Source organism: Opisthocomus hoazin, chromosome 9 (genome assembly GCF_030867145.1).
Source record: "Opisthocomus hoazin isolate bOpiHoa1 chromosome 9, bOpiHoa1.hap1, whole genome shotgun sequence".
In the NCBI taxonomy this organism is placed as follows: Eukaryota; Metazoa; Chordata; class Aves; order Opisthocomiformes; family Opisthocomidae; genus Opisthocomus; species Opisthocomus hoazin.
Genome location: NC_134422.1, coordinates 34,510,783 through 34,523,187, shown reverse-complemented (window position 1 = coordinate 34,523,187; position 12,405 = coordinate 34,510,783). Strand labels below are relative to the sequence as shown.

Sequence of the window (12,405 nt, the reverse complement as noted above, 5' to 3'; positions counted from 1 at the left end):
TGTGACCATTCAGCAGAGTAGTCCATACTTGAGCAGTTTTTCATTTGCAGTTATGTTTTTTGGGTATTTTCAGATTCCCTCCTTTTAAAAGGTGCTTGAAGGACAACATTTGGGGGGTGTTTTTAATTTGTTTTCAAGGACTTTGAAGGAGACTGGACTGTACAGCCATCGTCACAAGCTAGCTGGCTCCTTGTCTGGGGGAATGAAGAGGAAGTTATCTATAGCCATTGCTCTCCTGGGTGGATCAAGGGTGGTGATACTAGATGAACCAACCACAGGGGTGGATCCATGCTCTCGCAGAAGTATTTGGGAAATTATCTCCAAGAATAAAAAAGGTACCGTGATGAGACAAGATGCTGCCCAGTGGCAAAGGGGATTTGTGTCACTTCTGAAAATGATATCAGTGGCTTTGAACGGTGGGTTTTGGAGACCACAGAGAACGAGTTGTGGGAGACTGGGATTGTGCAGGCCCTCTGGGTGCACCCTGGTTGTTTTTTGTAAATTCACAGTGTCATTTGAAAAGTAATTTTACCATAATACGCAATTTACAATACAGTAACTTTCAGCTTCTCTCTAATGTTGTCTTTCATCCAGTTTCACTAATAATTCCCAAAAAGCACAGTTGATTTTCACCTGATACTCTGTCCCCTCATTCGCCATAGCTTTCACCTGTCTCATGTAGTCATGTGCATTTATTCTGTGGTGGCTGAGATGAGCTTTGTGTTTTTCAGGCAGAACCATCATTCTCTCAACACATCACTTGGATGAAGCAGAAGTTCTGAGTGATCGAATAGCCTTCCTAGAGCAGGGAGGGCTCAAATGTTGTGGTTCACCATTCTACCTCAAGGAAACATTTGGTGATGGGTACCACCTGACACTCACAAAAAAGAAGGTTTGTGTCTGAGTTGGTCCTGAATTTTCAGCATCTTGTGAGGGAAACTGAGTCAGTCATATGATGGGAAGGAGGGAGGCACATCATAATGTCCCACAGAAATGAAGCGTGCTGCAGAAGGTTCATATCAGTCTTAGATGTCTGCAGTGGAATGGTTGTTCCAGTATAATTTACTTTCATGGAATAACTTCTTTATGTGTCCACTTTATGCCCGGGTAAAAGCGGGATGTGTTTTGTGTTGAAACCCTTGGGTTTGGCCACACAGGTTCGAGAATATGCTGGACTGTTTCCTGGGCTGCCAGTAAGATAATTTTTTCATATACCCCAGCCACTGAGATACCTGGGTTACAGTGCATGCTACTCTCTGGCTCACTCTGCTAGTCCCATGCTGGAATCCACATGATTTTTTTATAAAGAAGTTTCCTTCAGAAAGACAGCCTACGTGGAGAGCTCCCCAAAACACAGCAGTCTTAGCTTCAGCCCCTCTACACAAAGCTTTGCAGCAGTAATAGACAAGACAGAGGTCTGAACTTACGCTTTCTGTATCCCAGGTGCATGATGCAGTCCTTTTTATTCTCCCTTCCCCGCTGGGCCTTAGCTCCCTTTTGTGTCCCATGAGCACGGTCACCGCAGCAGGCACTGCTGGGGGCAGAGGCAGAGATTCTCCTGCTTGTGAGCCTGCATGGAGCTGAGCTAGAGCTCTCAGCAGCTTAATCTCTGAGGGGGGCCATCAAGGCTTGTTCAGGGATGCAGGCGCTTACAGCTGTGTCGGCAGGAGCTGAGTGACAGATCCAGGGATGGCAGTGGTACCAAAGTACTACTGAGGATCTGGATGTGAGCACGCTGCTTCTTGGTGAGAGGTGCTAACAGAACGTGTGGCCCCCACTTCCCTCTAAGCAGAGGGAGGCTCTCCAGCAGGACCACTGGACCTTAGGAAAACAGGAATGTCAGTGCTCTGCTTTGCTGAAAAAAACAGGGTCTCTCTGAGGGTTAAAGGCAAGGCTGGGTGCAGAGTATGAATTCTGGAGATTTTCAGAGAAGTAAAGGAGATGGGAAGAGTCCATTGATAGTATCTGGCCTGAGGCAAAATGTTCTGCTTGCAAGGAGGGGGGAACTCTGCTCGTGATAGCATACAGTGCTGTTTGTAGCCCCAGCACACAGAATAACGCACAGATACCATAAGAGATCAGCCCCTCTTCTAAATTGCTGGCAGTATAGATCAAGAAAATGAAAAAAGACCCATGTGCAAGGCCCATTTTTCATGAGAAAAAGAATGTGTTTGTGCTGGCAGCTAAGTTCTGTTGTGGCTAGGCTTTTTCTCTGTTGTACTACAAACCCTCTAGCTACTGCCACGTGGTTGATTCAGCCCAATCCCAGTATCTCTGTAGACAGAGAGAGACCCACAAGATCTTAGATGGACCAAGACGGACACAGTGCCATACCTCCTGTTCAAGGGCCAGAAACCCTCTTTCATCTCTTTTTGATATTTAACCTGAAATGTGGCATGCCTGGACTGAGATCACCTACTGATTATGCTATGGTATAAATAGGGCTAAATCCTGCAGTAGAAGTTTGACCTCACAGCCCTCGGTGGCCACAGAGTGTTTTCCTCCTTTTTCAGAACATGATAGAAGAGTGTGACACCACAGCAGTGACCTCCTTGATCCAGTCGCACCTCCCGGAGGCTTATCTCAAGGAGGATATTGGTGGAGAGCTCGTGTACGTGCTTCCACCCTTCAAGTCCACAGTCTCAGGGGCCTACCAGGCGCTTCTCAGAGCCCTTGATACCAGCTTGAGTGATTTCCACCTTGGTTGCTATGGGATTTCAAACACAACCGTGGAAGAGGTATGAGCTCAGGATCCACTCGATTTAATGCAATGTTGTGGAGATTAACTTCACAGCACTGTGTAGCTCTGCTTTGTGGGCTAGGTGGTGGCATGTTTTGGATGAGAGAGCTGCATCCAGGGGAAGAAGTGGTTTGGTTGTTCACTGTGTTACACTTTCGAACATGTGAGTGTGTAGATGTATTCATACATCTATAAATATACTAATGCACAAAGTGTACTGTTGTCTCAGCTTGCTAACAGCTTTTTGGCGTTTTACCCAGAAAATGAGATACTGGAGTTAGACTAAGTAGAGAGGGCAATGATGTTTTTCTCTTTGAACTATTTCCTGGTCTCCAAGAATCTGGATTTGTCTGCAGACGCAGTCAGCAGGGAGGGTGTTAGCAAACTGTTTAGCTGATGAACTTCAGTGTGGAGGCTGTATTGTACAAATGGGTCACACAGTGCATCTCAGAGTAACACATGCACCTACCTCACCATGGGAAATCTCTGGTCAAACACACACAAACATTTAGTTGCAGAAGAAACAAAAAGTAGCTTTAAACGATGAGCAGTGATGACCTTTGTGTTGCAGAAAGGAGGGAGGGAGATCGTTACCTTTCTGCTCTTAGATGATCCTTAAGGTCCCTTGCAACCCAAACTATTCTATGTTTCTATGCTCAGAAAGTCTTGCTTGCTTTTAAGTTGTTTTTCTAAAGCAGCACGAATGAGTGCTTTTGTGTGTGCTGTGCTGCTTCCTCAGCATGCTGCCAGAGTGCAAACCCCATGAACGTGCACACTCCCAACATGGAGGCAACCGGGATTGTCAGAGGCTAGGGGGGAAAATATCCCAGGGACACAGCCCTCCTTCACTGGTACGGTGCAGGGAGAGACAGAATCAAGAATCACAGAATGTTCGGGGTTGGAAGGGACCTCTGTGGGTCATCTAGTCCAACCCTCCTGCCGAAGCAGGGTCACCTACAGCAGGCTGCACAGGACCTTGTCCAGGCGGGTCTTGAATATCTCCAGAGAAGGAGACTCCACAGCCTCCCTGGGCAGCCTGTGCCAGTGCTCTGTCACCCTCAGAGGGAAGAAGTTCTTCCTCATGTTCAGACGGAACTTCCTGTGCTTCAGTTTGTGCCCATTGCCCCTTGTCCTGTCGCTGGGCACCACTGAAAAGAGCTTGGCCCCATCCTCCTGACACCCACCCTTGAGATATTTGTAAGCATTTATAAGGTCCCCTCGCAGCCTTCTCTTCTTCAGGCTGAACAAGCCCAGCTCCCTCAGCCTCTCCTTGTAGGAGAGATGCTCCAGTCCCCTCACCATCCTCGTAGCCCTCTGCTGGACACTTTCCAGCAGCTCCTCATCTTTCTTGAACTGGGGAGCCCAGAACTGGACAGAGTACTCCAGATGGGGCCTCACTAGGGCAGTGTAGAGGGGAAGGAGAACCTCCCTCGACCTGCTGGCCACACTCCTCCTAATGCATCCCAGACGCCTGTACACTGCTCACTCTGTGGGTGTGGAGGGAGTAGAGTTATGTTCAGCCTGAGCTGAAATGCAGCTTCGTTTACACCTACTCAGTAGTCACATAATAGGTGGTGTTAGGACAAAGTAAGTCCGGGGGGAGGGGGGGGCAGCTGCAAAGGTTGAAGTTTCCACTGTTGCAGCAGGAGAGAGGCAGGAGGTGACAAGGAGCTGGACAACAACAATTTTATACTGAAAAAAAGTGAATTTCTCTCCAGAGCACAAAGGGAGCAGAAAGAGCATTGTAATTCACAGTTGCTGCACCAACTACAGCTACAAAGTAGGAGAATGGATTTGAATTATTGTTTTGGTTAATGGATTCATTTGGATCAATTTTCTATTGTGTTTTCTTGCTCCATAGGTGTTTCTCAATCTGACAAAAGAGCTAGGGAAGGACCAGCAAGAAGATGCTGAACTGCCCGAACAGCTGCCTGGAGCCAGTGGTCAAACTGGCAGTGACGATATGTCTATGAGCATGGGTACCTTCACAGACAGAGATGGTACTAAACTACCTACAGGTTTTATTCCAGATTTGTCACAGATGCAAACAGTGACAGATGGACTGCTTTGAGCTCCCTGTCCTTTGTTGAAAACCACATTTCTCTCAGCCAGGCAATAAGTCACTCAAAGTACAGCACTCAACAGCTGTTTAGATCCACTGGTTTGGAAAAGCCTGAATCACAGAATAAATGACAGAGGGGTTCTATTTACATCCACCTTTCTTTAAATTGATCCAGATTTTAATCTAATCAAGTACAGCATGTGGTGAAAGAGCAACTGTATACTTCTGAAAGTAATTACTGTAATTGATGTAGAGGATTATTTCTACATAACCAGTAGAATTGGAGAGAAACTTTGTGGAAACTCCTCAGCTTGTTGCAAAAGCAGCACAGCTCTGACCTGGGTCTTCCTCACTGCTTTTTGCTCTGTCCCAGCTGTTGCAGTGTGGTGAACAGCTTGAATGGCCAGACAGTGGGATAAAGTCACATTCAGAAAAGAATCAAGCCACGCCACTATATCTGAGGCTTTGAGAGCTGCAGAAGGTGGCATGGCCCAAAAATGAGCCAATACATGGCTGAACAACCTTTCTCACAGAATAGAAACACTTTTTTACTTATGAATATACCATTTATAGTTAGGGAAGCAGATAAGGGATAACACAGAGGTATTTTCATGCTCACTTCTCAAAGCTGACCTGCACTGTAAATGTTACTGTAAACAGTAACTCATATGCGTAGAGAAGTGTTTTGTGTGACCGCCGACGAGAGCACTGAAAAGGATTTGCTTCATGTTGTGTTATATAGGGTAATATTTCATAAAGAGGAATAGGTTGCACAAGGTTTGATGGTGCTTTTAGTATACCACAACCCTGTCCATGCAGATGATCAGTTGGTTTATGTGCCTTGTTTTCTTGTTTTGAAATGAATTCTCTTCTTGATTTCTCTGAGGACCTGCTTTCTAAATTATGAAAATTTTCAGTTTGCAAATATAAGAGAACAATATGTTTCCCCTGTAAGTTGCAGCCGGGTAGGTAGGATGTAGATAACTTTTGCATCTGGAAGCCTGTGTTCCTCTTGCAAGATCTCAAAATGAATTCACTACATGTATGCATTTGAAATGAAACAAAAAAAATGGTGTTACATGAGCTTATGACTCAAGAGCCAGAAACAGAGTCCTGTCCCAAGCCTGACCCTTGCTTATGTTCCAACTTAGTAGTTTTGATTTGCCATTTGTAAAGGAGTGCAGGAAGCTAAATATACTCCCAGGATACTATAACCATCATTTCCCTGCACTTCACAAATACTGATCCATGACAAATTGCGTTCTTCCTTTGTACCCAGATCAGCTCCTGATTAGATCAAAAAGCCTGCAGGGTTTGCCATTGCTGCTTAAGAAGACATCAGCTTTGTTTATTAAAAGATTCCACCATACTCGGCGGGATGTCAGAGGCTTCATCGCTCAGGTGATCCTCCCGGTCCTCTTTGTGATGGCTGCGATGGGACTTGGGACGCTGAGAACTAAGGAGACTGAGTATCCCGAACTGAAGCTTTCCCCCTCTCTCTACGGTACATCCGACCAGACAGACTTCTTTGGGTCAGTGGTGTCCTTTGTGATCCTTAAACACTTCTGTTGATAAAGAGCCAGTTTAGCATCAGGATTATTTCTAAGCAGACCCAGTGCAAAAGTGTGAGTCAGATAATATGTAGCTATGTTATCTGTGTAGTTGTTATGCAAAGAACATGTAGAAATCCTGTTCCTAAGGGGTCTCGAGAGAGAGACAGCTTGGCTCAGACCAGCAATCAGAAAGCCTTAGAAAAACATCTTCTCAGCTGGAATTAACTGTGAAATGTGGGGAACATTCTTTGTGTTTACCATTGGAGTTCTCTGACCCTGTGACAGCCATACTGCCCCAAGGGGATTTTCTTAATCTACATACTCTTCCCCCGATGTGAAATGGAGGTCCCCACATCAGTTGTCTCCAACGCTACAACTCTGGGGTCAAATTATACCCATCTGGTGAACTGTCTGCATCGCCCTTCTGTCTGTCAGTACAGGACATGCTTTCTTGCCCAGGCCCCACTAGTCCAAAGCACACAGTCATTTGAAGGGCATGTGCTTCTTCATTGTGATTAAGATGTCACCACCGAATTATTCTATTGTGCTTAAAAATCCAGTCATCAAAATGATTATAACTTGTATCGTTCCGATTTCGTGATGAGAACTCCTGTCTTTCTCCAGTGGTTCTCAGCTTTCAGTCAGAAATGTAAAATTTAGCTCTAAAGCAAGCATGTCTGCTCATAGGTGTTCTTTCCCAGGACTGCTCACGCCTTTCCACTTTAACCCTACTAGATGGGGAATGAGCAAGCACTGCATGTCTGAGTCCTCTGTTCCTAATGTTCTCTGCCTCTCCTGATGGATCATTGCTAGAGAGCTGGGTCAGAAGAAAAAAGCATCTTCTTGAATGACCAAAACCAAATGGATTTCACAAATGAGAGAGCTGACCTGAGACAAGACTGGAAGTAATGCCTGAAAATTGCAGTAGATACTTTTTGCCTGGAAACAGAATCTTGATTGTCCAAAAGTTCATCAGTATCTTGCTTAGATCTAGAGGCAGCAAATCACTGGAGCAGGTGTGCAGCTCTAAGCAATAAGCAGTCTTTGTAAACCTGTGTGACTGCCCTTACATACTGCATCTGCAGGGCTAGCACCACAAGTAACCATTTATTTAGCATTTTAAATAAATCCTGTTTCATTCAGACAGTTTTCCCCTGCTCAGTGGTAGTGGAAATAGCTTGAATATTTCTCTTTTTTCTATTTTTTCTTTTTTTTTTCTTTGTTAAATCTTAGGAATTTTAATGAAACTACGAATGCTTTAGTCACTTCAATGCTTGCTTTCCCTGGAACGGATAACACATGCATGAATGAAAGCAATTCGTAAGTAGTTCTTGGTTTTTTTCCATTTAAATTCCAAATCTGCAAGAGAATTGGCATAACACCATTAGCCATTAGAACTTAATAACCCTCTTTGATCATCTGCAGAGTTTTCATACATTGGTGCCACATGCAGAGGAAAAAAAAGTATTGCTGCCTCTCTTCAGATTGACTTGCAGACTCTTTCAGCTCATTAGGAGGTGTGTAACTGGCCTGTGCAGGCAGGCGCAAGCTCGTGCTGCTCACACACTTGAGCTGGTGGGGTGCAAGTCAGTTCTGAGCAGGGAGCTGTGTAGTCATGATTGGTGTGAAGCAGACCTCAGCCCTGCCAAGAACCTACGTGGCTCCCAGGTGGCCTGGGGCGAAGGCTTGCATCTGCTAGCACAGAACGGTAGATATTTTTGAAGACAGGAAACTATACTGTGCTTTAAGGCTGAGACTGGGACTTCCACACAGTCCCAGAACCTTGACACTGGTGTTCTTTGCTTGCCTCAAGAAGTATTCACCACTACAAGTGGACTCCTTTATCACTCTGAGTAGTAAGGGAGCAGCTTTGGTGGTGGCAGAATGTCAGGATGAGAGCAAGCTGTTCTCGTATCTGGGAAGCAGTCCTTGCCTCCCCCATAATCCCAATTATTAACACTGAGCCCACCCAGAAAGTTCTCAGCATAGATTTTGTTACCTGTATCTGAAAGCTGTGCCATGAGGGCTGGTTTGTTTCAGGCTCTGCAGATGAATTTTCAAGGGACGGGTAGTAAAATCCGTGGCAGACTTGCATGCTCATGCATGCCACATGCAGGCAAATATTTATACTTAGTATTTACAGGGACTGCCTAGTCAGTACAGTCCATCGCAGGGCTCCCCAGTTATTGCAATGACAATAGCCCTTATTTCCACACTGTGAGATGATTTTGACCTTTGTGTGCTAATTCCTTACACTGTCTACTGTGGGAAGTGGTGTCTGGATTCCTTCTAATCAGCTGAAGGAATCCAGGCACAGAGAGCAGTAGTGAGGGCTCTCTGCCGAGAGGCACTGAGGGCAATGGGAGCATGGGTACTCCCTGAAGCGCACAGAGCTGACAAGAAGGTCTGCTTTTCTGCTGAAGCTGCTTGCTGCCATCCTTGCTGTCATTAAGCACGATGGCAATTAGCATCATTTGCACACCTGAGCATAGAGAACCTCAGAGGAAAATGTGTTCATTTTCAGGCAGTGTTTAAAGGAGGACATGCTTGGCCAGTGGATTTTCAGTGGAAACCAGAGATCTAAGTATTCTGCCTGCAACTGCACAGATGGCATCCAGGTAATTTGAATAAACCCAAAAGAGAGGGAGTTTGGGGGGATACCTTGCAGGTTGAGAGTGGTTTTGTGGGCAGGCATGATACGAAGGGGAACTCAGTGTTCAGATTCCTCCTGTCTCTTTTTGGTCTTGCTGATTTTGTACACTGGATAACCACTATCTGCACCAGTCTGGAGACAGGAAGGAAAATGCCATCCTCAGAAGATTCACATGCTAATATATCTGCCTTCCTTCCCGTGGTGGGAAAAGGTTTAATGCTGTTTTTCAATGTTGTATGATTGTCCCATTTAGCAGAGGTGAGCATGTATTCAAGAGCAAAATTGCATTTTATACAAGCACCGTCATTAGATGAAAGCACAGATATTATTGCTGTTTGCTCTTCAGAATTTAACTTTATGTAAAGTCTGGATCCATCTGCTTTTACTCTGCTTCATGTTATAAATAGTGATGATTAATAACATCAGTTAGGTGGTACATACAGACCCAGATATAGGCACTGCTGGGCTTATATGCACATGGGGAAAAGGCAGATTCTGCTCCAGGGATGTTACAATTTTACAGTCCAGTTTGAACCTGAGCTCTCCTCCCTCCAGTGCTGTTCACCTGTCTTCAGCTTTTTCCAGTAGGAAATCAGACTTATGGAGCAGTGTGATGCCATTTGTAAGATAAAGCAAGTACTTAGTTGAATGTTCCCTGTCATTCCTTAAAATGTGGGTATTTTAATGGAGTTTTCTGGACATACACTTAATTTCACATCATCAGAAGTATTGGTGTAGTTGCTCTAGTAAGTCAGGATAATGTTCAAAGCTGATTCTCACCTCTAGCAGGCACAGGCAGGTGTTCCTCAGCGTGAAGAAAGCTATTTTGTGTATTCTAATGCAAAGTTATGAACGGATAGACAATGCGGGTGGCTAGAGTTTTTGTTATGGATGAGCTGAAGGAAGCAGCCAGCATGCTGTCTGGTAGGACACTTTAACCTTATGAAACAGTTGATGTGACTTTGACCCTTGGCATGTTAAATTATACATTCAGGACTAATCTAAGATTTCTCTGAAGCTCGGGAAAATATTCCCAATGACTGACAGCAAAACAAAAATATAGAACGTCACTGCTCTGCAATGCCAAATGAGAGTTTGAGGCCACCATGGGGTTTTCTGCTCTGTGAGTTGTTTTGCCCTCTGCTGTTGTCTGTGCAGTCACTCTAACGCTCTGCTGAGTAGGATCAGCCTTAATTCAGCAAAAATCTTCCTACGTATCATGAAGTACATTTCAAGGTCTCACTGATGTCAGTAGAGCTGAAGTGTAGACTTAAGCAAAGGTTGTTTTGAAGCACCTCACTGAATATGTTCAGGACAGCATCCAGGGACGTATGTCGTCTGTCTTTGCACCCTGATTTGCAAATCATCGGCTTCTGTAGCAGTCAGTCTCAGGAGTAGAATGTTGTCATTGCCTGCTCTCAGTCTTACCCTGATATGCTAGTTTTTAAAACACAGACACTAACATTTTTGTTCATTTGCCTCTGCTCAGACATGTCCACAAACGAACTACACTCCTCCTCACAGAAGGACCTTCTCCACACGGACGCTTTATAACCTTACAGGGCACAACGTGGAGACCTACATTCTGGCAACCACCAAAGACTTCCTGCAAAAACGGTACAGCATGAATCTCCAGTCCTTCTCCCCTGAATTGTACTCTTATACAGATCGTATCCACTGTGCTTGAAGAGGTGACACTGCAGTGGAGGTTTAGAAGGGCCTCTCTGCTGATGATCTCTGTGAATCTGATGAAAAGAGGTAAAAAGTCCTGCAGTCATGGAGTTAAAGGTTCGTGCAAGTGCTCTGCTTGATCATAGCAGAGATAGCCTAGGGATAACATGTCAATCACCTGACAGGCTGATGGCTGGATCCACAGACAAGCCTTTGTCTGACTCAGAAATGTTTAAAAAAAGGAGAATCTGACACAGCCTGTCATGAAGTAAACCCTGGGGAGAGACTTTCCTCAAAGTTTCATTGTCTGAAGAGTCTCAGTGTCTGCCAAGTGCTTCCGTTCCAGCGAAATTAGAGGCTGAACGTTTTCTTGCACCATGGGGCTGTTAGAGCTATTAGTGTGTCTGGACTCTGCAACACAGCCACGCAGAATGTCTTGGGGCATAAATAGCCTGCCATTAAGGTTGTCAAGGAATATGTTCATCTGCCATTGATTTAAACTGAGCTGCTCGGCTTCCAGGTAAGAAGCAGTCATCTTATTCCAGTGTGGTAGGCATGCGGGTTAGCAGTCTGTGTGGCTCCAAAATGTTTCTCAAATGGAGGCTTTCAGCACAGTTATGTGATAGTTCTGCCAAGTTTCCTTCTCCCTTTTTTTCCGCCCAAATAAGGGCTCCCACAGCAGTTTTGGCTTGGCCACACACTACGTACTGGGATAAGTTCTGTTAAATCAAGCTGGAATTAACTGAGGCTACAGTGGTGTGCTAACATGCACCAACCAAAGGTATTAGAGCTTTTGAACGAGGATAGCAATGCATTTCCCTTTGGTTTTCACTCAGGTATGGTGGCTGGAGCTTCGGGCTGCCTTTGACAACAGATCTCCAGTTTGATATCAGACCGGTGCCCCCCAACAGAACATTGACAAAGGTAACTAACCTCCCCTGCTCATCCTAGCACACGAAGCATGGGACCTAGGACAAGTGATGTTGAGTTCAGGGCTATTTCAGAAAATAAAGTGAAACCCCCTGAAACCTGCAGCTTGGCATGGGAGAGATGACTTGCAGTTCATTGCCTTTGCTTTTCCCCATTCTTCTCTATTGGTCTGACTTTTCTTGCTAGCAGGAGACAATTTTTCTGCCGTCATAATTTTGTTATACAGAGGTGAAAAGATCAATTAATTAGTAGTACCTTTATCTCATGAGAGAATGTATGTACCTTAACTAGAGCTGTTTGGTGCGTTCTGATATACCCGTTTCTCTGTTTCTGCTCAGTGAAAATGTTGTAACGCATCAGCTTTAAAAGCACCGAGGCTGAAATCTGAGGTAGCAGGGAAATGCAAGAGAGTTGGCAAGATCCTGTGATCTCACTGCAAAACCTAGCTACTGGGAGAGTGTTCCTGCAAGAGCAGTGGTTTTTTCAGAGGTGGCTCCAATAAAAGGGAATCACAGGGTTTATTGTTTCACTAAGTCCCAGAGCTCATGTAATGAATTTGCAGATGTTTTCACCCCTTCAGTCTTAGAGCTTCATCTTAGATCTGAAAGTACTGCTGTTTACCACATCAGGTTTAATACTTGGAAACCTTGATAGTGCTGGAAGCATGGCAGACTCCAGCCCTTGCTCTGCTAGGGCAAGCAGAATGAAATCACTGAGCACGCACAACTTGGGGATATGCAAAGGTGGATGCTGTGGGCTGTGTTTAAGCCTCTAACATTAATAGCCTAAGCATTCT

At 45.0% G+C, this 12,405-nt stretch overlaps 1 protein-coding gene across 1 annotated transcript in view; it reads left to right on the top strand.

The window, feature by feature from the left end:
- ABCA12 (ATP binding cassette subfamily A member 12) overlaps positions 1 to 12,405 on the top strand; it is a 91,989-nt gene that overhangs the window by 58,902 nt on the left and 20,682 nt on the right. The window contains exons 31-39 of the mRNA XM_075430081.1: positions 139 to 335; positions 732 to 892; positions 2,514 to 2,738; positions 4,602 to 4,740; positions 6,082 to 6,334; positions 7,589 to 7,675; positions 8,880 to 8,973; positions 10,498 to 10,625; positions 11,516 to 11,603. Coding sequence (XP_075286196.1) covers positions 139 to 335; positions 732 to 892; positions 2,514 to 2,738; positions 4,602 to 4,740; positions 6,082 to 6,334; positions 7,589 to 7,675; positions 8,880 to 8,973; positions 10,498 to 10,625; positions 11,516 to 11,603 — 1,372 coding nt within the window. The remainder of the gene's footprint in view (positions 1 to 138; positions 336 to 731; positions 893 to 2,513; positions 2,739 to 4,601; positions 4,741 to 6,081; positions 6,335 to 7,588; positions 7,676 to 8,879; positions 8,974 to 10,497; positions 10,626 to 11,515; positions 11,604 to 12,405) is intronic.